The sequence below is a fragment of the Melopsittacus undulatus genome, chromosome 1 (assembly GCF_012275295.1).
Source record: "Melopsittacus undulatus isolate bMelUnd1 chromosome 1, bMelUnd1.mat.Z, whole genome shotgun sequence".
NCBI classification, from domain to species: Eukaryota; Metazoa; Chordata; class Aves; order Psittaciformes; family Psittaculidae; genus Melopsittacus; species Melopsittacus undulatus.
Window position 1 is genome coordinate 43,383,017 of NC_047527.1, and position 26,159 is coordinate 43,409,175.

Sequence of the window (26,159 nt, forward strand, 5' to 3'; positions counted from 1 at the left end):
GATGTGCTCTCTTTTGACCATTCAATCCATCTGCCTCAAGGTATTCAGGTATGCCTCTAATTGGAAGAGCTAGACTTTACACAAACCAGCTGCTGGTGGTGGGGGTGCCTTTTCCAAAAGCAGCAGCAGATGCAGTAGCTGCTAGAGCAGAAAGATACAAAACCAGCTGCACTTTGAACAAATGAAAACTTGAGCTGAGCAACTGATGGGTGGATTGCTGGCCTTTGATCTAACTCCTGCCTGAACTCAGCCAGGACAACCTATACAGGAAATCAAAAGCTTCCCATTCATTTCTGCTTTATGCAAGACCTACATGGCTCTGGGTTTCATTAACTAGATATGTAGCCTCTTCTGTTTCATCAGTTTGAAGCTCTCCCACTGTAAGATCATACCACCAAATGCTTTACATACTATCTGAGGTCTCAGTGCTGCCTATAGCAGTCACAGAATGAGTGATAGGGGCCAACATCTCCCCACCACCCAAATGCATCATCTTTTTAACACTGTTCTCTGTCAACTTTGATGCTTTTGATGAGGTAGGATTATAAATGAGCAATTTGTAATTAAAAATTACAAAGTATTAGAGACAGATCAGCCAAATGTTAAATGACACTAGTAGGTAACAACATCCCTCTTACACAACCAGAGATACAACAACGAGGTTTAAAACAGAACCACAACAGGCAAAAGGGAGCCTCTAAAAAAAGGAACTCAAATAGACTGATATTTGTGCTCTATGCCTCAAAACTTCATCAAAATCAAGACACTCTCCCCCCCCAAAAAAAATTAAATCAGTCTTGAAAATTCAGCATATACTGAATTAAACAAAGCAGAAGGTTCTGAAGTGACATAACTGAAACTACACTGTGACTTGGAATGCTGAAAAAAAATAGTTAGACCTCCCCACAACATGAACATGATAAAAATCTCTTCAATGCAATACTATAATTCTCAGACCTCAGCAGAATGCTTTATATAGGGACAAAACTCTGTACCTGCATTCTGAATCATTCTACACAGAATTCACCTGACACCCTACAGTGCTCATGGGGTACCTCTGAGCTGTTGGGAGGTGTGACTACTTCAAGTGCTGTCCAGATATAAAAGAAAAAGAGTAGGAAAAAGATAAGGGTTAAATTAAGCTTAACTGAAAATTAAGTATAAGTTGTCCCTTCCAAATAACAAGTTGGTATGAAAGATAGGACACGACTTCTGTGCCATGTCAAATACATCAGATGCTAGGAAGGAAGAGTTCAAGACTGCCATCAGGCAGTTATTTGAAGTATGAACTGAAAACAAAGCTAGTCACAATCTTCAAGCACAAGGCCTTGGTCAGGGATCACTTGTGCAGTATGCGAGAGCTGCATTTCAGTGCATCCCCTTCCTGAAGAAAAGCCTCACTGCCACGGTATTATTTATAAAGGTCACAAATCCTGAGAATTAATGTAATCTTTTTTCCACTTTGCCTCCTATACTTGAGAAACTTTAAAACATATAAAAAGAAAAATCTAAGCCGGATTTACAATGAACTCATTAGCAAGAAAGTGGGAATGCTGAAGTTGTCTGTGGTTGGGAATTGGGACTATTTCCAATCTGTGGACTGGGAAAGCCAAACTGCTACTACTGATGGATTAACCTGCAAAATGCTGCAAGATATAGAATTTAACTCGGGAAGAAGTCGTTACAGAAATAAGGAAAAACAGAACTGAAAAGCAAAGCAGGACAATGAGACAGCAAAGTCCAAAAAAACAAAAGGTAGACAGGATCTGCATCAGCAAGGAAACCAGTACCTCTGATTTAGGGCTAAGGCACTGGGCTCTTTCTTCAGCAAATTATGGTCTCTGCTAAGCTGAGGAGGAAATGCACCCCAGAAGATGCGGAGACTGAGTCTCCCACTAAAAGGTAGCAAAAAAACTGTGTTGGGAATAGCCTCTGTATTATTCTCTGGGCGAGCAGTGCTCTCCTGATGCAGTAATGTACCTGGCCTCCAAATGCAAACATGCTTTAGATAAAGGCACAGTTGTTACATGTAGTTCATGTGCAGGCAAGGATGATGCTTTCAACAGAGAAAGGCTTGAAGGGAGAAAGCAGATAGAGCACTAGGATGTGGACAGAAGTAGAACATTTTGTAATGTGTTCTGCCAGTAAGGAAAACTGCAGGAAGAAAAGCAACAAATGCATTCCTTGGCACAGAATCACTTGCTATTTAAGCCAGACAGACAGATGTGGTAGGGGTATGGGGAGAAGAGGGATTTTTCTGGCTTTGCTTTATAAATAAATCACTGTTCTTGAATCCAGAAGACATTTTCTCTGACCACTATATGTATGTAACTCTTTTAGTCTGTTATCACGTGCTTGGCAAATTTGTCTTATTGTTTATTCCTGTGAAAATAATGGTTTCCTCCTCCTTTTAATCTTTAACACTCACCCCACACTGCTGAACTCTATTTCCCCTGTCACTTCCCATCTGAGCAGTGGCTCTTGTCAGTGGCAAGCTTGTGTCCCTCTTGCACCTCACTTTCATTTATGCTCTACTAGTCTTTTAGAAAAGCATGTGAGTTAGTGGTTCCTGCAGCACTACTTTTGATGTAAAATTTGAAGTCTGATGACTACTGCTGCAACAGCTTTCTGGGAACAGATGTAAGGCAGCCTATGGTACCACAGTGCTGTCAAGAGATTAAGTTGATGCTCAAACACTCTGGAGCCAAAGCCATCATTCACTGGAGACCGAAGGGTCAATCATCAGTACAATGCATACAGGGATTTAGTTCACATGAATGGGAGTAGTTCAGCTAAATCTCCACTGAATCATTATCCCTGCATTTATCTGAAGAATTTAACCAGCACCCTTTGCAGCTTCTTGTTCAGTGTCTACAGCATTAAGTCTAAGATGCAATGAGATTCATGTTTACTCTTGCAGACAATACATTTCTGAAGTTTCGATAATAGAGGATTACTGGAGTTTGCACAAGGAAGAATTTTGCTTATAGCAACAGGATAGAAGAAATGCTAAAGAGCATTATCTCTGTAGATATAATTACATATTTGGCAGCCTGTATCATACGTATTACAACACTGCCACATGGGCTACAGAAGGTTCACAGCTGTAGACACTGAACAGCACCTCTGTCAGAATTTCTGTGATTTTCAACACGTTGAAGAACATGAGTAAAAGACTTTATGCAGAAAGGCAGAAGACAAAACCACAAAATTAAGGCTCAGAACCATATGAAACCAATTTAAAGCAGTGACACACACACCCTCCTCTTTCAGATCAGCTTCAGCAAACCTAGAATACAAAACCTACACTGAAAGCAGCAAAAAGCAACCAGCCTCCTGAATCCCTTCCCCAAGTAGAAAAGTCAGTTGCTTGTAAATGCAAACTTTCTTTACAGGGGAGGAGGTACAGAAATCCAGCTGCTATGGTTCTGCTGGCCAAAATATAGGACATGACTCAATACTGTGACAATAAATTATGATTTGTCTAAATAAAAGGCATTAAGCTTGAACTTACATGTTCGTCTGAAGCATAAAGGACTTCCATTAGCCGATTCACAAGGTCATTATTCTCTCCCCCATGCTCTTGGCAGAGAAGTTCAATCTCCCTTAATTTGCCAAAGTAGAAATCCCTTTCCTTTTCCACGCCTTCAAGTGCAAGTTTTAATGAATGTACCTGCATAAACCAAGACGTGATGCATCAGCTGAGGTGCACTAAAAACAAAATAACTCAGTCTACAATTATGCATGCTGAACAATCTTAAACATATATTCAATATTACAGCTTAAAATGAAGTCACTTTTTTTTCCTTAAGTGCTAGATTGAACCCTACATAATAGAGGATAGTAAACCAGGCTCCCCCATTGCACCCCTTAGATATGTCTTAACCTTGATCCTTAAAGGTCAATTTTCTTGGTGTCTTTTTTCACTGAAACCTCAAAGCAGCAGTTCAGGGATCAGGGCTACCAACTGTTCTGTGATTCTAAGTTCTGTCTCCTAACAAGGCTGCCAGAAGTGTCATGTGATGGCAATTAATTAAACTTCCAGTTCAGTACTTGCATTATTTTGCTGGATTAATGTGTAGTTGTTGGGAAACCTACAGTATTGTCCTCGCCTAATACATCTAGCAGAAAAGCTTACTAAGGGAAACAGCCTAGTTAGGAAACTAAAAGTTCCCCTAGTTGCAAACGTGAGTAATGCTGTGCTGCTTTCTCACCCCTTCTTTTCTGCCCCTCTCACTTACCATACTGTTACAGACCCATGTTTTGGCACTCTGGTGCTGTGACTGACTGCACCATGAATGTTCTGATCTGATTCTCTCAAATGCCAAGTAACTTTCTCTTTGCAGCCTTGCTCATAAGTCTTTAAGCTATGCTGTCAGTCTCAATTTCACCACTAGGACTGCCACGCATCATTTATGGGCAACATAGCTGTTAATGATTAAGGCTCATCGTTCATGAAAGGTGTTGCAATGTATTTTTATACATACATATATATACACACATATTTAAAGAACAATTTTGTGGGAGCATAATAGATAAATTACTGTCCATCAGGGTACACAGAATCAGGATAATGTAAGCGGCTTGCAAATTCAGGGGACAGCAATGTAACAACCAACTGAAATAATCACAGATGAAACTGTCTACAGTAAGCAGACTGACCCCAATCACATCCAAATTACAGCCAAATTAACATCCACATTTTGAGGCCTGCAATTATACAAATGATTTTCTAAATAAAACATGCTAAACAAATTCAATCTCATCAGACTACATTTCAGTGAACTGATACCATTTAATAGAATGTTCTGTGTTGCCTGTTTTACTGCAGGCTAATTTATTTCCTTCACTAGTGAAAATACCAGCAGGGTTCAAACAATGCTTTGACAGCCTACTAAATCCTATCGGTTCACTTCTCCATAACTGCTGAGCTGGCAATGCCTTTTTCTGACCTTTGATTGCACTCTCAGAGGTGTCAGACAGCAGAATTAACCTGTTACCAGGACAGGATCTCAGAGCATCAAATTCATGCACCGACCCACTTCTGACCGGCTGCCTGAGTGTGACACCCAAGTCTCCCCTTAGCAGTTTGAATCTATGGCTGATGTAATGACCAGTCACCTTAAAATTAACCATTTCTTCATGAAAGTAGGAACAGCAAAATGGAACAAGAGTTTACAATATTTTGGCCTATAGATGAAGACCTCACGCTTAAGACACGTCTTCTGGATCTGCAGCAGCATATTCCTTGAGAGCGACGCCTGCATCCAAGCAGAACAAGAATGTAACTGCTTCCAGATCTTAAAAGATCTCTGTTCTTGCTAGAGTTTGGGAAAACAATGAACTTCAGCTGAAACACTGGCAGCTAATTGCTCAGACTATCTCCATTTCTGATTTACATAGCATGAAGGCATTCTCCTGTTTTCATTCTATCACATTCACCCTGTTTCAAGAAACAGAATCATTGAACTATATGCACATAGTTGATTATCTAAGTATACAGTATATGTTGTTATAACCAATGCAGATATGCTTTTCTTTGGTTATGTATCTACTGCCTGTCTGTGATGGATTAATTTGTTTTTATTCAGGTACTTAGCATATCCACACCGTATGGTTTTGCTTCTATGAACATGCCAAAAAATTGATCCTATATAAGGAACAGTACATGTTGACTCCCATGCTCTGTTTCTGGACCAGAAGTACTTTTCTGCAATCCAGTTAACTGGTGCAAAGACAACAGCTCTTACTAACTGGTCTCTTCTCCGATTGCTCTTGTGGTAGTATGAAACTCACAGGGCTGCAGACCCAGGCTGAAGATTAAGCACATCCTGTAGACATGCAACCAAGTTGGAGCTGTTTTCAGAAACTATTTGCAGGCTATCATACAGTTAACAGTTCTCCATACACAGATGTCCCTTCTCCATATGTAAAGGTCCCCTCTCCATACATAAAGGTCCCTGGTCTTTGTCATCTCCTCAGTTGTACTCAGAAAAAACTCTTTGGGAAACTGTTAGTTGGCACAGACCAAAACCACCTCAGGACCTACTTTAGAATTATAATGCTATAGGTAATCAAGCTTCAGTGCACAGTGACATTCCTTGGAAGCGTTCAATTCACTAGCACAGACATCCCCACTACTTAAATTTTTCCATTACAAATTGCATGGGAGTTCAGGTGTTTCACTGTCCCTTAGCTGCCACTCATGAAAGGGCTGAAAAAAGTCTGTTACAGCCATATAGGAAAATTTGAAGCCCCCAGGCACCATTCAACGTTTCTTACTCATAATCAAGACAGCAACTGGGTAGAAGTGGCTGTTGCCCTCATCTCCCTGTTGCTGGAGAGTGGTTAAAAATGGGCAAGTTAGGTCTTGCAGCACATTCAGACTGGGGGTCAGAAAAATGTGACTCAGAGCTGCTTGCAGCATACTTTTTATGGCTCCTGTTATATGCCCAGGGTGCACAAGTAACCATTAGTGGGAAATGAGATCCCAAATGCTGCCAGCATTAAAAAGCTTTCCAGACCATTCTAGCTGGAAGAGGTCTCTTAAAAACTAGCTATTAAAACACCAACTTTCCAAATCCACAAAATTTCTTCTTCTCTTTGGTGACGGGAGAAATCATCAATTTTCCCCTGGGTTGTTTGTATATAGAGCTTAAGGTTTTCACACATGGAACGTGTTAGGAATACATTAGCAGTGGATGTGATAGTGACTGCCTATTTTAGTAAAGATCAAATATTTTGCTGTTGCTCAGATCCAAACCAACCCTTCCTCCTGAAGCAAACTCATTCTGACTTCTGAGTACAAATGTCATGGTTTAAGGTGCATCAAGCTGATGTTTCAACTCCACTCTCACAATGATTGAAAAGAAAAAAAGCTTCCATGAAACATATATACATCCACTCCTTGTGCAACATTCCAGAACTTTTTTTGTTACAGCAACAATGAAAAGCCCATTTGGAAGGCCAGTGGCCCCTGTTGTGTTCTCTGCTGCTCAGAATTTCACCCTGAATCCACAGGATGCTGTGTTTGGGATATGGCCATCCATTCACCACCTTTCAGTGTGCAACAGTAACCAAGAATTTGCAAATGATGCTCCAACAAACTGAAACCTTTGTTGTTTGGTTCAATGAAAGTCTGAAACTGAAACACCCTTAATTGTGGAAAATTACACTTGATCCACAGTAACAACTTCTTCCTGAATGCAGCTGCCAAGCAGCTCAAACTCTAAAATGAGAGGTTTTTCCTTTCCATTTCCCCTCATCCAGGACAAATGCAGGGATCAGGCCTCATTTATACTACTGGCATTTAAACCATTCTAACATCACAGTATTGGGCCAGATGCATTTATTCATGCCCAGTGCAGACACAGTTGCAAGTCCAGGAATGACACACTGGTATAAAGCTCCATAGCATAAATGAAAACTAAGCCCTTGCATTCCTAACATTAAAGAAATTCTGAAGCTTTATTAGTTATAGCATTCTGCCATATTATTAAGTATTCTCACAAAAGTAGATCACATTTTTAAATTAAAAAGGCCTATTATGTTCTTAATGCCTTCCTTGCAGAGAGCAGAGTGCAATGAACTAGTCTTAATTCAGCTGTAAATCTCTGACACCCTGGTATTATAAACAGGCTTATTTTCTCCACAATGACACATTGAGGTGATTTATCTCAAATTTGTAATACACAAGAGCAAAGACTATTGGGGCTTTTCCTATCTGTGTGAAAGAAAAGATACATTTCTACATCTAATAACTTCAGCAAGACTCACCTGTCATTCCTAAGATGACATTTAAAATCCTGGCAAACACCAGGCATCTCTGTCAGATGCTATTTTTAACAATAAATCACTTTTATTTTTTACCTTCCCAGCTGAGCTATTTTGATCTTTCGTCCCCACATAATTGTGGAGAGCATCATTCAGCAGAGGGCAATATATTGTGTGCCTGCTTGTGACAATGAATGCATCTGATTTTATGCTGAAAGCAAATTTACCTGTTCACTGAGCTGTATGACTTGGGTTTCCAAATCTTTATCTGATTTTGATGCTGAGCTGCTTGGTGCAGCTTTTTTTGCTGAAGATGGGCGAGAAGGTGTTGATCCTGGTTTAGAAGCTGGACTGGATTTAGCAGCACCTGAAAAATACAATAAATAATTAATAATTAATATTTATCTTCATGATAAATATATTCCTATTAACCTGATACTGAAACAAAAGCATTCATTTTCGAGGCAGCCATTCGCTCTCTCACTTCAAGGTGACAGTGGAGGAAGTTCCAGTGCTGCTATACAGAAAGGAACAAACACATTTCCTAACAGTTTAAATTTACTACTGAGTGAAGTAACTCTGAAACCAAAACTAAGACTATAAAATTCCCTTAGGTCTCAGCAGCTTTCAGGTTTTAAAAAACTCCTGCCATTAACAGAGCATTCCCCCTGCCCAGTATTTACTGTATATCTGTATCTATCTTCAATTTCCCTGGAGAAAGATAGACCTGAAAAACCCAGCTAGAGTGTCTCAGTTTCCCTCATTTTCACATGTAAAATATCCCTGAGACACAGGTATTGAAATTCAGACAGAGCATGCAGGAATTAAACCCATCGGTGAACTCACGGTTGCCATAGTGACCAAGAGATGAGTTTTGATCTGCTTAGGTTTCGGTATTTGTTTTTAATTACTCGCACTGCAAACCTGCTAGAATATGGAGCAACATCTTTACTAGCAGAAGTGGCAAGTAACAAATGCCTACAGGTATGCTTTTTCACGATGCCTGTGGCATACAAATGCCCAAACAGAGGAACAATTGTGTGGAAGGATATGCAGTGCCTTCACATGAACCTCACACACATCTCCTGGCGCTTTGCTCTGCCTCTCCATCTTTCCTCTCCTTGTCACTGTCTTTTTGATTTAGTTGCTCAACCCTGGTACACAAATGCCTGGCTCGCTGCTCTTGACCTTGCCTAGGTTCCCATGAGCACTGTAATCTGCCTCTTCCTAATCCCCAACTAGGAATAAATTTCAGATGCAGTAGACATACATCTGGTACAAAAACTGCTTGGGTTAAAATGACAGAAGAGAAACCCAGCCCCCTCTCAAACCTGTTTTATGAAGCATGCATGTGAATCACAAGTCATGCTCTGCAGCACCCACATTTATCACATTTTATTCAATGGCTCTAACCTGAAAAAGGGTAGATTTAGATCAGATATGAGGAAGAAATTATTTCCACTATAGCTGGTGAGGCACCAGCACAGGTTGCCCAGAGAAGCTGTGGCTGCCTCATCTCTGAATTGTTCAAGGCCAGATTGGATGCAGCTTGGAGCAACCTGCTCCAGTGGGGAGTGTCCCTGGCCCATAGCAGGGGGTTGGAACTGGATCAGCTTTAAGGTCCTTTCCAGCTCAAGCCATTCTATGATTCTCACAAAAACCAAAGTACAGTTGCCTGGACATGCTGATGGGCTCTATTAATATCTTCCACCATAGAATGCTATTGGCTCTGAAGCCAGGGACGCACAGGGTGTGGGAGAAAGCCCAAATCCAGCAAGCACTCAGCTCAGCTCTAGCTTGAAAGTCACCAGTTCTGGAGGGATTTGCCCCAGCTTTCTCAGCAGTCACTTTCTACCCCACACCTCACCAGCTGCTCCTCCCATACAATTACTTGATTTATGGCACGCTACAAATCATTCTAAGTTGTCATTTCACATTATATCATCAGCATTGGACAACATCTTAATAAAACAATTTATTGTAAACCCAATGCTTTACAAAGGCATTACTAGGAAGAAATCACAAGGAGGCAGGGAAAGGCAAGAGAGGGAGAGACACACACAACTTGTGGGCCTGCCCCTATTATCTAACTGTGAAACTCACACTGTCTCACTGATCTACAACTGTGTACTGCAATCCCTTGGAGGAGCTGAAAGGAGAGCAGCAATGGGTTATTTCATTGAGCTCGCTTGAGCTTTCCTGATTTAGTCACAGGCTTCTCTCTGTAACAAGCATCTTCTTCTGCCTTTACGGATAACTCTATATTAACTGAGTCATCTAATGCCAACAGAACACAAAACCAATTTGATAATTCAATTAGCATGAGCAAACATTTCTATGCAGGATATCCATCCTCCTTTTCCATGTTCTTTAATGCAAGACTTATATTTTTTTTTAAGGAATTCATGACTCCAATAGTTTGCATGCCTAATAGCACATACAAACTCATTTCTAGCAGATTTCAGATGCAGTAGACAGACTTGCTGAAATTAGGAAAATCCGATGTTGTGTATATGCCTGAAATTAAACTGCTTTTCACATCATACTTAGATCAGTAAAGTTAATTTGTGGAAAAAAAAACATTAAAAATGTCGAGATATTTTACTGCTATTCTTTCTTTAGGCCATTTCATAAGCTTTAGCAGCCTGCCTTCAACACTTTCCTGGTTCAGTCCAGATTTTTACTAACTAAAAATCAGTTGCTTCACAGCAGGATTAAGATGCTCTCAAAGCCAGGAAGGTAATTTGCATTTGGATTAGCAAATAAACAGAAAAAAACCTGGTGTCAAGATATGCGTGATAAACACACACACAAAATGATCACTCTGACTGCAGCACTTCAGTTGAGTCTCAAGTTATTTAATTACTACTTGTAATGTGCAACTGCAACACTTACCTATACAACATTCAATATATATGTATGCTAAACCATGGTATTAACACTTACTATTGTATTCTACACCTACAAGGTGCAGTTCAGGATAACAACTGAATATTAAATGTCAAAAAACAAGGTATGCACCCTCAGATGTGAAACCTTGTCTGGTCAGTGCAGCTCCGCCTCTACCAGCTACCCTTCCTCTACCTGAAGGCAACATTGGACTTTGCCTGGGCAGCAAGCACCTACACACAAGCATAGAGGCTGCTCAGCTTTTCTAGGGCAGCATCCCCGACCCTGTTAGCTCCTCACCATTTCTCCTGGGGGGTCATGGTGCAAGACGTTTGGCAAGGCACATTGTGTAGCGATGGCATGTTGCTCCCTTTCATGCCCAATAGCCCTGTGAAGCAAGCTAGTCCTTTAGAGGCTGGGGTTCTGATCACAGAAACCCATATCATTAAGTACATACCTGTTTTTAACCTGCAGAGAAAGTTAAGGACAGAGTAGACACAAACATTTAATCCCCAGGTATTCTCTCTTATTTGCAGCTGAGGTGCCCTCGCAGAGTGTGCTGGGAAAGCGCACATCACCACTGTCTGCAGACAGGGAGGGCTGGATAGCACCAATGCACTGAATTATGTTCTGCCGTCCTTTGAAAACAACAAAGCCTTCTGAATTTCTACACCAAAGTGCTACTGAGCTTTATAATGTCCAGACAAATCAAAAGAAATCGACTTTTGTTCCACTGCTCAGGATCAGCTCTTAAATGAACACAATATCCCCATTTCAGTACCAGATTAAAACCAGCTAACCTGAGCATTTCAGACTGTATCAGCGACAGCTGGATAGAACTTAATTGCAACAGAGGACGCCTTGGGATTTCTAATTTAAAATTTCCTGGAGGAAATAAAAAAAGCAGCTTTACTGCACATTTATTCTGCAACATCAGTTTTAGAATCAGCTCAGGGGTAAGCCTCCCATTCTAACAGAAGCTTAATTTCATAAAAGAATTAAAGGATCCTGTTTGGCAGAGTAGTGCAGTGCTTGAGACAGCCAGATATCTAAATGGAGATGAAAGATCTTGGAGGACTTAATGACTTTGCTGTCAAGCACAATGGCTTTGCAGTCAATTACTGCAATTGTGGAATAACTCCTCATGCATTGCTCAGAGGGGCTACACAACCTGCACAGTTTTAATTCTGTCCAATATCATATCTTCTATGAAAATATTTATATATAACCCATTTACATATTTTGACAAAGCACAACATTTTATACAAATATTTTACATTAAAAAGACCTGGTAACCAGTTCTTCACTGACCACTAAGAGACATGCCTTGCAGTCAGCACCATAAACATGACCCATTACCAATTCATGTTCAAGCTTGCTGTTGATGCTCAAAAAAGAAGTGTGGAGCCCTGCCATGGAGGGGAACAGAACCATGTCCCAGAACATGCTGGCAGCCAACAGCCTGGAAAGCAGTGTGGCAGAAAAGGACTTAGGGGTTCTTGTGGACACCAAGTTAAGCATGAGCTACACACCCCTGCAGCAAAGGCAGCTGACAGCCTCCTGGGCTTCACTGGGAAGAGCACTGCTATCAGGTTCAGGGAGGTGACTGTCCCCCTCTACTCAGCACTGAGGAGGCACATCTGAAGTGCTGGGTCCAGTAGAAGAGAGACATGGGCATACTGGAAAGAGTCCAACAAAAGGCCATGAAGATGACTGAGGGATTGGAGCATCTCACATGTATGGAACAGCTGAGAGAGCTGCGCCTGTTCAGTCTGGACAAGAGAAGCTTCAGGGGGATTTTATTCATACCTGAAGGGAGGGTGCAAAGAAGATGAGGACAGGCTCCTTTCAGTGGTCCCCATTAAAGAGCAAAAATCAATGGGCACAAAACTGAAATACAATAAATTCCATTTAAACATAAGAACAAGCTTCCTCACTCTGATCAAATGTTGTCCAGAGGGACTGGGGGTTCTCCATCCTTGGAGATACTCAAAACTCAACTGGATATGAACCTGGGCAACTGGATCTAGGTGACCTTGCTTTGAGCAGAGTGGTTGGTCTGGACGGTCTCAGAGGTTGCTGTCCCATTTCCGCTGTTCTGTGAGAACTCTGCTATTGCATGCTCTGATTTTAGGTCAATGCAGGGTCCAATTAGAAGGTTTTGTAAATAACCACTTCAATTAGCACCTGGATAACTTTTTGTACCTGCCCATGTAACACTACCAGAGATGGGAAAAATAAATTCACAGTTGAAAGACAACATAATTTGTTCTTGCACTGAAATAAATTAGATGAACCAGCTTTGAAATGCATTACAGGTTTCTATCTGTGGTGCTCCAGAAACAGTTACTATTCAGTCAGTCCATCATAACTAAGTATATACCCTCATAGTTTCAGCTTCACTATTTTTTGCTAAAGAATAGGTTTTACAAACAGATACCCACTTCTGCAATTTAAAACAGTGGATGTTGGCAAGGTGCAGGTTTTGGGTACAACAAAGCTAGGCTGCAAATTCCAGGTCACTTTACATCACAAGCACAATCTTGCAGATAAGAGACCTATTTAATGTTCAGAGAGAAATCTTCCTTGAAGCTATATAACTAGCACACTGCTAAATATTTATGCAAAATTCCCAGAAACCACGTGGATGAATAACATTGTGGAGTGCATGAGGACAGCATGGAGAGCAATGGAAGCCCTGAGCAAGCACAAGACTTGGCTGAAACTACACAACCACCACTTCAGTGGAATTTGGGAATCACCCACAGTGTGTCTTCAAATTAAAGGATTTCATTAAAATGAATATTCCTGACTCATGCCACAGAAAAAGAACTCAAGCCCTCTGAGAGGCCACAGAGCTAGCCATTTCCTCATGTGCTAAAGAAAAACCCTGCACCCACTTACAACAAATGAGTGAGAACACACTTATTGTTGCAGCTACACTTGGATGCAACGAACTGCTCAATTTAGGTATGCTTAATGGCATCAGTGATGACAAATAATGCTTAATGGGAATTAAATGTCCTCAGACAAACCTGACCTGACTTCCAACATCCCAACACGCTGCAGTGCAGCCACCTGTTTATTTTGTGGTACTAACTTCCCTGGGTGGCAAGGCCCCTGTCTCCTCAGCTCTCCATACCTCCACTGCTGCTGGCTACAGTACAATCTGATGAGCAATATGTTGATATCACTGCTAGACAGCTGGCAAAGAGAAGTGTTTACAAGAAACTGGAGCACTTTTTACAAATTTCAGAGCCATCCAAGCAAGAACATACAATGCAGTCTGCTTGTCCCAGGAAAAGCTTCTGTTGGTGGCACCACTCCCTCAGTTTGCCCTTAACAGAATGAGATTTTATAGATGGAAACTAACTACAGCCTTTTCCCTGTCATAAGTGAAGCCATTAGATTTAAAATCTAAATGCTGAGGTTCTGAATGACTTCTTTGCCTCAGTCTTCAGTGGCAAATGCTCTGACCACACCACCCAAGTCTTGGAAGGCAGATGCAGAGACTGTGAGAATGAAGACCCTAGGCCCCCTGTAGGAGAGGATCTGGTTCAAGATCATTTTAAGAACCTAAACAACTCCATGGGACCTGATGAAATCCATCCGCGGGTCCTGGAGGAGCTGGCGAATGAAGTTGCAAAGCCACTGGCCATCATATTTGAAAAATCATGGCAGTCAGGTGAAGTTCCTGATGACTGGAAAAAGGGAAATATAACCCCCATTTTCAAGAAGGGGAAAATGGATGACCCGGGGAATTACAGACCAGTCAGTCTCACCTCTGTGCCTGGCAAAATCTTGGAGCAGATTCTCCTGGAAGCCATGCTAGGGCACATGAAAAACAACAAGGTGCTTGGTGACAGCCAGCATGGCTTCAATAAGGGGAAATCCTGCCTGACCAATTTGGTGGCCTTCTATGATGGACAGGGGTGGAGCAGTTGATGTCATCTACCTGGACTTGTGCAAAGCATTCAACACTGTCCCACATGACATCCTTGTCTCTAAATTGAAGAGACATCCATTTGATAGGTGGACCACTCGGTGGATAAAGAACTGGCTGGATGGCTGCATGCAAAGAGTTGTGATCAACGGTTCAATGTCCGGCTGGAAAACAGTAACGAGTGGTGTCCCTCAGGGATCGGTGTTGGGACTGGTCTTGTTCAACATCTTTGTCACTGACATGGACAACGGGATTGAGTGTGCCCTCAGCAAGTTTGCCGATGACACCAAGCTGTTTGGTTCAGTCGATACACTGGAGGGAAGGAATGTCATTCAGAGGGACCTTGACTCACTTGTGAGGTGGGCTGATGCCAACCTCATGAAGTTTAACCATGCCAAGTGCAAGGTCCTACACCTGGGTTGGAGCAATCCCAGGCACAGCTGCAGGTTGGGCAGAGAAGAGATTCAGAGCAGCCCTGTGGAGAAGGACTTGGGGGTGTTGATTGATGAGAAAATGAACATGAGTCAGCTTCAGTGTGAGCTCGCAGCCCAGAAAGCCAACCGTATCCTGGGCTGCATCAAAGGAAGCATGACCAGCATGTCAAAGGAGGTGATCCTGCCCCTCTACTCTGCTCTCATCAGACCTCACTCGCAGTATTGTGTGCAGTTCTGGTGTCCTCAACATAAAAAGGACATGGAACTGTTGGAACAAGTCCAGAGGAGGGCCACGAGGATGATCAGGGGACTGGAGCACCTCCCACATGAAGACAGGCTGAGAAAGTTGGGGCTGCTCAGCCTGGAGAAGAGAAGGCTGCGTGGAGACCTCATAGCAGCCTTCCAGTATCTGAAGGGGGCCTATAAGGATGCTGGTGAGGGACTGTAGTGACAGGACAAGGGGTAAAAGTTTTAAACTTAAACAGGGGAAGTTTAGATTGGATATAAGGAAGAAATTCTTTATTGTGAGGGTAGTGAGGTACTGGAATGGGTTGCCAAAGGAAGTTGTGAATGCTTCATCCCTGGTGGTGTTCAGGTCCAGGTTGGATGAAGCCTTGGGTGACATGGTTTAGTGTGAGGTGTCCCTGCCCACGGCAGGGGGCTTGGGACTTGATGATCTTAATGTCCTTTCCAGCCCGAACTATTCTATGGTTCTATGAAAATAACCAAAATTATAATGCAGCTTTTAACTGTTCTGAATTGAAACCCCTATTTTCTCTAGAAACATCCCTGAACATGCAAACATTCGTCTTCAATTGATTAAACCATTCCACATAGGCTTAACAGAAGTATGCAATTTAAAATTTGAAATGCTCTTGAAAACCCACATTTTCTGAAGTCCAACTGCCTGCTGAGCTGCAAGCAGAAAGCAGCCTCAGGAAGAAAATCTGAAAGAAAATCTGCACAGAAACATTGCAATATGAAAGATCGTGCAACACATTCAAAGCACACCCACACTACCCTGAAAAGACAGCAATTTCCACCACTGTTTTTCAAACACAATCTTCTTTCTAGGAAGACGACCCTGGCTCCTGCACTACAAACAGCGTTTCTTTGTGGTCTAAATTCTCAGGTCTGGTGGGTTTGAAAACTAAAGCCTCCTCATGCTGGCAGAGGAGGCGTGTCTGTAAGAAGGCTGAGCCCCTTTCTACTTCCCAGGCACTGTCACTGCACATGCTGTTCCCATCGGCTAGCACAGTCACTTGGCCTCGTATGAACTAGGCACAAAAGCATTTTCAGTCCACTGCCCTAAGGCCCTTCCCATCTCCAGCTCTGCCACGTTGTCCTGGAGCATCATAACACTACAAGCAGAGGCTGCCACCACTAATACCAACTACCTGCCACCTGCCCCCATGTTTGATGGAAAGTAAAGAAAATCATTAGGAGGAATTCTCTAGGCTCCCAGGAGTCCTAACCGATCACTAGCTGTTGAAACAAAGACTGGATTTGTGCAGTGTTTTTATCCCTCAAAATTAATTTACAGCACATCTGCCACAGTAGGATATACCATTTCCCTAAAGAAAATCAGTATTTTTCTTGTGCAACTGGTTCTTCAATGGCACATTATATATAAAGCATTCATGCACAAACAGTTCATTCTGCCCTGGTTATTTTCCCTGTCATAGCGTGAGTATTTTTAGCCCTCATGTGATCCTCCAGTATTTTCCAGCTCTGCTTTAGTCATCCTGCTCTCACTGAATATTTCAAACTACAACATCTAACAGCCTTCAGATCTTAAAACATCTCACAATTTTTAGCTTATGTGTAAATAATTAATTTTATTAAGCTGTCTTTTACCTATGTGTTTTTGACACCTCACACCCCTACACAGAACAGCTTTCCATGGAGATTTGCTCTGACATACAGGAGCACTTACATAAGGCACACTAAGCTAAAATCCTGACAACCTGATCACCATTTTCAATTTGATCAGATGAAGCTTTTTCTGCTGTTTTCCATGGGGAGCATTAGAGCTGGCACAAACAACAGTGCCCTAATATTTTAATCCCTTACAATAATTTTGACTCGATTTTGATTCTGCATCTGCAGGCTGATTTCCACTGCATTAGAGCAGTGCGGAGGCTGCAGAAGATCGAAAGCCGGCTCAGGGCTAGCAGATGGTGTTCTATCTAAAAGCAGCTGTGGTACTGCTGGCAGAGGGCCTGCAGCAGTGGTCTATGCTGCTGGCTCTGCTCCTCGAAGGATGAGAACATGCTCATTTCCCCCAGATCAGGGAGCTGGATTTACCTGGCAAATCCTTGCTGCTCCTAGTTTTTCTAGAAGCAGCCTTTTACCTGTGTCACCAAAGCCATACACCCGCTGTACCCCTGTCAGCTCGACAACAAATCGGCTCTATCCCTCAAGGAAGGGATGAGGCAGTGCGAGGGTGGCACAGCAGATTAGTTGTAAGGACCCATTTGTGCTTCCATTTCCAAGCTGCATTATCCTTGACCTGTGCTGACTCCTTAGTTGGATCGCCTTTGGAAGGGGTAGGGCCATGGCTGCTGGCCTGTACACCGATGAACACAAAACCCAGTGCATTTTCATATGTCTTGGGGTTTGGGTTGTTTTAAAAGACATTATAAAAACAACATAATGACCACACTCTGAATTTGCAGAGATACAGGTAAATAGCCATGTGTAGGTATGGAAAGCAGGTACCTGAAACCATGGGTCTTGTCCAGCTTTATTGCGAGATTAAAATACCAAAAATTATTCTAATTCATGCCAGTATATTTTTGGATAAGCTTTCAGAGCAGTCCTTAAGGATTTGATACTTTCTTGTTAACTGGAAGACATAGCTTAGTCTACCTCTGAAAATACAGTGTTAGAGTGCTATAAAGCACTTATGAATAATTAAAGAGTTCAGCACCTCTTAAATAACTTGGAAACAAAACTCTGGCAAACTGCACTGGAAGTTACTCTATGGAACAACAGGAATCACCTAAAATGCTTCTGAAATTACTAATAGCTAAGCAAATTATTTCTTTAGAAATCTTTACACTTGATCAATTCAGAATAAGCATATATAAAAATCTGTTAAAACCAAAGGGCATAGTGTGAATGAGTACCCATATGTCTGCCTGCTCCTGACACTTAACAATAGATGCATACATTGAGCTATGTCCACTGCACACTGCTTGAAAACTTTTGAATTACACTGAAAGATCTTCTGGGTTCTTTACTTGCTTTCATTATTGCTTCTTTTTGTTCTGCTAATGAACTGAAACAAGGCAGTTAGATTTCAGAGCTTCATTGTTAATGTAGAGCAAATCACACACGTTAAAAATTACATAAAAAAAGAAAACGTACAAAAAGAGAGGCAAGCTACTGTGGCAAACTGCTATAGAAGCTGGCAAGTACTTGCTGCGCCGGTATAAGAGGTCATTGCATCGAGCAGCCCATAATGTTTACTGCTTTCACAACAAAGTCAATGGAAGTACAGCTGTGCCCAAAACCTCAGCCATTTCACCAAAGAGCCGGGAAAGTATAACAATAAAACATAAATATAGAAGTCAGGTATAAACTAAACATAAGACATTTGTATAGTCAACATAAAAAGTCATAGATAACAGTTTATGCCACCTGTTGTACTTACTCATGGGTATGTATTCCCCTTTTGAGCTTGTATCATCAAAGAAAAAAGCTCTAGATGGGGTGGGAAATTCTTAACTTGCTGCAGAAGAACTCACAAGACTTTTTTTTTGCGTTTTTTTCTGTAAATCACTAAACTTGCTTTGCTCACATGAGCCTGTTATGGTTTCTATAACAGCAATAATGAATACACCTTCATTTCCAGGTAACTGTGCAAGTGCACAAGACAGAAGTACAGAAGCATGTCTTTTATGGCAACTTCACAACTACCCAGGACTTGCTTCCACATCATCTCAATTTACTCCCACATGGCAGGAGATGAGGCACAACACAGCTTGCAGGTGCATACTGCATTCCTCCCAGAATGTCCTCTGTCAACAGGCAGTGATCAAGGCTCCCATACTTTCAAGCAACTGGGCTACATGATGTGGTGAGGTGTGGCACAAGGGCATTGGTGAAATGAAAATGTGTGCACACAGAAATTGCATAAACCTATGGATGACGCCTAACAGAAATAGTTCTGTTCTAAAATGAAGCAGCAACAAAAGCTAGAACTCTCATTTCACCTGACGTCACAATGTCTGTACACACTCTCAGCTCTACAGAAACTAAACCAGCATCCTGCCTGTCATACTTCTGGACAATACTTTATACTGAAGGAACCTTTCCATAAAAAAATGAAGTCTCACAGCCACAGGATCTTAACAAAACTCATCACACCATCTCAGTTCCTGGGAAAGGCTTGAGACATGCTCTTCATACACCAGCAACACAACACAAAATCACTGCATTATCCTCCATATCAGCTGGCTGGTTCCACTCCAGTAGCTATTCTGCTTCTCCAGGATTGTCACGTTCACAGCTTTAATTTGGATGACACATTTGTGACTTTGTTAAAAACAGACCATGTGCAAGAAGAATTAACAAGTCTGTAATTAATAAAAGCATCTATCCCAATTTCTCAATTGTGACATTAGCACTTGGGTTTTCCTATTTTCAAAGGGAGTGCAAGACATCAGATGGGAAATTATAGCATGCCAGGCCTTGACATTCAAAAGTTCAGACACAAGATGGTGCAAAACAAAGATGTAAACCAGCTTTAGAAGACCAGAGCAGTGCTGACCTGCTATTAGGTGCTCAGTTTCCTGGAAGCACTAATGAGCTGAAGGCAGCTGGCCAAGTATGTCCCACTTTGACATCAGAAGCAACCAGAGCAGAATGCTAAAATCTGGGTATTCCAGAGCATAAGCCAGCCTTGAACTGCAAGTGCCTTATACCTACACCCCTTCCCTTTGCCAGCACTGGTGCATATCTGAGCTCATGAGAAGACAGGTCACAGATTTAAGTGAACCAAAAATTAATCCTTACTTGGGGAATGGGTTAGCATGAAGATAAACCCAGGACAAACCATTCAAGGAATAAAGTGCTTCTGCATACAGAAACACACATGCACACACCTATATTCACAAACCTGTGCACATACAGGCAATCAACCCCAGTAACGATTATTTGGTGATCATTCTGTTACAAAAATGTTGGCTGCTCTTCTGTTCATTTAACTCAGTTATCAAAAAATGGCCATCTACATACTCACCAGCCATGCCCATATTACACAAACACCAAAGATCAGGTTTAGTCCTTTGGCCTGTTCAGAAACCCTGTTGTGGTTTAACCCCAGTATACAGCTGAGCCTCCAGAGTCACTTGCTCACTGACCCCGGGTAGGATGGTAGAGAAAATGAGAAGGATAAAGGTGAGAAAATTCACTGGTTGGGATTAAGACAGTTTAAGATGTAAGGCACACAAGTGAAACAAGATAAGGAATTAATTCACCACTTCCCGTTGGCAGGCCATCTCCAGGAAAGCAGGCCTCCATCACATGTGATGGTTACTTGGGAAGACCAACACTGCCACTTTCAACATTCCCCCCTGCTTTCTCCTCCTTTCCCCAGCTATTATTATTGAGCACAACATTGTATGGTATGGGATACCCTTTTGGTCAGTTGGGTCAGCTGTCTGTGCTGCGTCCCCTCCCAGCTTCTTGTGCACCTCCAGCCTTCCCACTGGTGGGGTGGTGTGAGGGACAGAAAAGGCCTTGACTCTGTGTGAACTGTAACTGAAACATCCATGTCTTACCAACACTATTTTGGTCACAACTCCTAAACACAGCACCATACAATCACCTGTGAAGAAAGTTAACTCTAACCTAGCAAAAGCCAGTACAAACACAAAATAAAAACTTGCAAGACAGAGGTGTTATTGAGAAAGAGCAATAGCTGTATATTGTTCACTTCAGAGAGCTTGCATACCTGAGCAATAAGCGTATAAACCCACAAATCAATATATCAATTTTTTTTTCCTTCTGGTCAGCCCTTAAGATTTGGAAGCATCTCACCCACCATAAATAATAAAAAAGAAATCGGCCTGTGCTAGCAATTTCCTGTAAGGGTAGAGGTGTGAGGGAAGAACATATTCCATTTAATGATCTATAATGCACTTACACATACCACATCCAGCAACAAGAAGATTAAATGCATTTGTCTCCACTATCAGACATCATTAGAATCCACAACATTTACACCAAGGGTTTAGTGGAGGAGACCCTGTGCTCACTACGGCTGGGCTGAACAAGACTGCACCACAAGAAGTTAACTTCAGCCACCTCAGACACTAAGCCTAAGCCAAGGCAAAAAGAATGGCCCACCCACACAAGGAAATAATTTTTGACTAGTATTTATGTAAAATAGATCACAGTGTGTAATTGTCTTCAGAGACGGAAATGGAATTCTTTAAGATGGAAATTACCTGCAGTTGGAGAGTTTGCATGGTGAGACTTCTTGGGCAGGTTGAAAATCTGTTCACCAGGATCTGGTGGGGGAAGAGCATCTTGGCCTTGTCGAGCTTCCACAGGATCATACTCCTTCCCATCGTAGTTAGCATCAAAGAACTTCTTAAACCATTGAATGAAATCTAAATTGTCTTGGAAGCGCCCTTTGACCAGTTTTTCCACAGGAATTACCTGAAAGGCAGAATAAGGTTCTAACAATGTACCACTGCTATTTTTAAGTATAAACATTACATATACACACTTCCTTGAATAAATCTACCAACTATATCAGTATATATTCCTCCATCATTGTTTTCTTCCTAAAAGAAAGGGAATTATCGTAGATTTGCAAGCACTCTCAATAGGAAAGAAAACCAAAATAAAACAAAGACCCAGCCTTAGAGATGACCATATAGTGGGGGAATGTAAGCCTTTAAACAGCTCTTCCACAGAGTCACTCTTTTCTTATTTCATTGTGACAGTGACAGCCAACATGAATGAAACTGTTCTGGGAGTAAAACTATATTCTGCTAAACAAGGATTTTTGTTTCTAATGGACATGCTACAGTTTGTCATACTAAAAACTAATAATTCTTCAAAGCATCCAGACAGGAGTTTCTTGCTCTCTGTCCTACTATTTGAGTTACAAAAACCCAGCAGCTTTTCCAAGATATGCTGAAGTTCAAACCAACCTACATTTTGGTAGCATGTGTTCATCATACAAACTAACCCTGAGGTTTTAACCTTGTAATTTTTTTCCATTCTATATATAGCTATACATAGAATACTTTGTGGACATGCAGAATCTGACCAAAATGCCTATAAAGTTTTAGTAAAACAAAAGAAACACTATGAGGATGTCTCCATATCCTGCAAATTCTTCAGAGAAATGAACCCTCCAAAAGGTGTCTTGGGGCAATATTACAATGCTTAAGGTTCTCAGACACTGTGGCTAGACAGGGACTACAACTGCAGAAGGATGGTTGCCTTGCTTTGCTTAATTCATGCAGCTGGTCAAAGAGCCAAGTTAAATAGACCTTAATGCCTCCTGAATGCATTTGTTTTTCAGCTGGAAAAAGGGTACCTAAAACCATTGCAATTCTAACTTTTGCTCAGGTTAAGACAACTGTACAGCATTTTGTAAGTCTACAAATCTCCTGCAAGGGTTAACAGCATTTTGCATGCCCTTTCAGGTTGTTCTGTTTGTATCTTATCTCTAAATTGAGAAGGCATAAGTTTGCTTCCTACAGAATAACTGACAATGTTAACTTCATTATGTTAATTTCATTAAGCTTTCCAATTTTTCACTAGCAAATTACACGGTAAATAGAAGCATTCGCAACATTTCAGTAAATAATGAGGGCTTTCCAGTGCTCTACAAAAATCTTACAGGACTCTTTTAAGACTGTTTAAATTCCAGAATAAGGCATCACTAAATGCCAGAGCAGACACAGGCAGTGTAAAAATAAAAGTATGACCACACAACTTTCATTATTCATTTTGATCAACACAGTAATTAATATTGGTGAGTCCATCGAACTCTCATTCAAACATGAGCCAATACCTTACGGTTGAACAAGCCATTTTCTAGGAGGCTTCTTAACTTTACAAGATCACATGTGCTGTCCAGCCTACTGAATAACCGGGTAAATTATTCCAGCTCTTGGAAAATTTAAATTCCTTAAACTTGGTTTTAGAAAAGAAACACAGAATGATTACAACATAATATTTCCAAGTTATTTTGTTAGAAGTTCAGGCCACCAGTAATTTTACTGCATCTAAAATTAAGGTGCACTGATAGCAAGGAATTTCTAACACATGGTATTTTATCAAAAGGGTCTCTGATATTAAAATGTAACAGGTTAGTCTGCACAATTCCTCAGCAAACACATGGACTCAATGTTCAGTTTGTATTTAAATGGAGCATGCCACATTTCTTCCTTTGTGGCTAAACACCATTTTCAGATGATAAAAGGCCAAGAACAACTTCACATACAACTTGTAGCTGTAGTTCCCAGTCCAAAATTTGAACAATGGACTTAAAGAATTTGTTTCCCCTACTTTATCCAGTTTATACAAACTTTCGAAACTTGTAAAGACTGAAATACAATGGGTGATTGTAGGATGCCTACCTTATCCACATTCATTCTTTTAAACGATGCTTGCAGAAGTTTGAAGTTGTGAATGTATTCATGCTCCAGCTTTGCTTGAAACTTTACTTTCTTCAAACTAATGCACCCTGGGAACAACATGTCCATGAACTGGCAGTAAGCTGCTCCTATAACAAGAGAATGCATTGACGTTAATCCAGATGCACCCGGCTAAGACCAAATGGCGTTTAATGTCATTAGCAAAAGGCATGAGCAGAAAGCAACTGTGCTGAATAAGTCCCTGCTGTAATTTAACCTAACACTATGGACCCGAGATCTACTTGTCTAATGTACATTGAGCAGTGTGACACATTGATGTGGGCTTTTTCCATTCAATCTGGAAGCATACCACACTGTAGTACAGCATCTGAAGAACCACCATGACTAATGCAAAGTAAATCTTTCTTCTGTTTAAAAAGGATGTTATTGGAGTCCCTATACACAGCAGGCCTCTCCATACAGTGAGAAGATCATAGTCAAAATGGAAATCTCTTAATAAGCTTCCTCAATCCTCACAGCTCCCTGAATTCAACCCAGTCAAGATCATCTTTCTTCTGGCACTTGTAGGTGAATGCCAATCAAGCTCAAGGCAATCATATAAGATTATATCAAACCATGACTTAAAAATAAGCTGTAAAGCTCCAGCTTGTTAAAACATACTAGCCAGTTACCACTCCTCTGAAGCAAACACCCTTACTAATTTTCATCTCCTGAGAAAAGCATCTAAATAAGGAGAGTTTAGCATAGTCCACCTATAGATTTCAGAAGCTGGGCTGCCAGCTTTGGGTCTCACTCAAAACAATAAAGTTTCTATATTCAACTTTGAGGGCTATCTGAATTCACACAGCAGTAGGCAAGGGTGTGTGTGCCTGTGTACCTAACCTGGCACAGAGCAGCAAGTATATGGCAAAACTTCTAAACTCTGTACTGAGGACAGATAAAAGATGGCAGCCTTTTCTTGTATACAGGGACTTTCCTCCAACATTACCATGTCACTGTCATTGGCAAAAATAAGTCTTCACTGCTGACATATTCAAGCATTTGGAAATTAAGGATGGAAATGTTTGAGGAAAACCAATTTCAGTTGTTCTTCAGAAGAGATATTTCTACAACATGCTTTATACTAGGCAAAGATTCAATGAAGTCTATTTCTGCAGCAGAGGGCTGCAGGTCATACAGCCCCTGAGCTTGAGCATACAGGGTAGGGAAGCTATTGCCTGGTAACTCCCAAAAAGTTCAACTTCACTATCACAGAAATGACTTTCGTGCCTTTAGTGCAGATCAGTTTTGACAAACAAGGGTTCAGATCTTACCTAACAGCTCAGCCCAGTATCGACAACAATGGTTTTTATTAAGAAAGCAATTCTGCTGAGTGCTCATAGAGAAACCAAGTTAACAAAGCGGACATCTGGCTTGCCCAGTTTTACAGGAGAGGCAACAATAACTTAAACTTCAAGACATTTTTCTCCATGGTTATGCATGTGTTTTGACAGGACCAACTTTATGCATGAGATAGTTCTCATTCTCTGTATCCACTCAACCATCATATGAAAGGTTAGAGTTCATAACTTCCCCAAAAGAGAAGCAGAGTTTAAGAGTGGAGTTCAAAAAAGCTTCTCAAAATGCTGACACAAGTTTTGCTAATGACCAAGTTCAAGCTTTACTGCTGAAAACCACTGCCACTTCTTAATCTCTTCATGATGCTTAGCTTTGTGGGGGAAAACTGTTATTAAGAAAAGAAATAATCTGATTTTCCAAGGACACCTTGTGCGTAGTCGTTTGCAATGGTTTTGATATGATTAACAGTCAAAGTAAAATATTCCCTAAAGGAAAAGGAGCCTTCTGGCAAGTTGCAAACTTCAGATGACAAATTTGCATCTTTTTTATGGAAAGCTATATAAACACACAATTAGTTGTTCAAAACTCATCCTTAGCAAGAGATCTGGTGAACATGTGGCAGCAGGAAAATGACATTACAATTAAAACCACGGATATACAGATAATGCATAGCTTGACTGCATTTATTGATATTTTATTTCATGCAAAAGGATTATTATGCAATCATTTAATTTTATAAACTGAGTTTGTTCCTAACTCCGTCCTTTCATCCTCCCCATATTCCAATTATAAGCTTTACTCTGATATCTAAGTAATTGCCTGGAGGCCTTGGAAACACGCTGTGCAATGTTTCATCTAGATCCTTTTAGAAAACTAGAAGCCCAAAGTGTTCACATGCGATTTTCTTCTTCTGCTGGTAATGCAAATTCCTTCTGCATGCCTTTCGACAGAGTTTTACAAGGGTTAAGACTCTAGTTACAGTATTTCCTTGTGTTTCCTTCACATCATGCTGGCAGTTGTTTCTGTGTGTTTGCCAGCCAGGAGGTGGTCCTGCGTCTGCACAACACTCAAGGGCAGGGAACACTGGACTGCATCCACCTGACAGCATGAACTGGTCTCTGATACAACATCGAAGCTGGCTTCCAGGCTGTT

General features: G+C 41.2%; 1 protein-coding gene across 4 annotated transcripts in view; it reads right to left on the reverse strand.

Annotated features, from left to right (window-relative positions):
- Positions 1-26,159, reverse strand: part of MAPRE2 (microtubule associated protein RP/EB family member 2) — a 94,926-nt gene that overhangs the window by 5,115 nt on the left and 63,652 nt on the right. For all 4 annotated transcript variants that reach the window (XM_031052993.2, XM_005153551.3, XM_034061280.1 and 1 more), the window contains 4 exons: positions 23,652-23,797; positions 21,498-21,711; positions 8,001-8,140; positions 3,515-3,673 (listed from right to left, as the gene is read on the reverse strand). In XM_031052993.2, the coding sequence (XP_030908853.1) occupies positions 3,515-3,673; positions 8,001-8,140; positions 21,498-21,711; positions 23,652-23,797 (659 nt within the window). The remainder of the gene's footprint in view (positions 1-3,514; positions 3,674-8,000; positions 8,141-21,497; positions 21,712-23,651; positions 23,798-26,159) is intronic.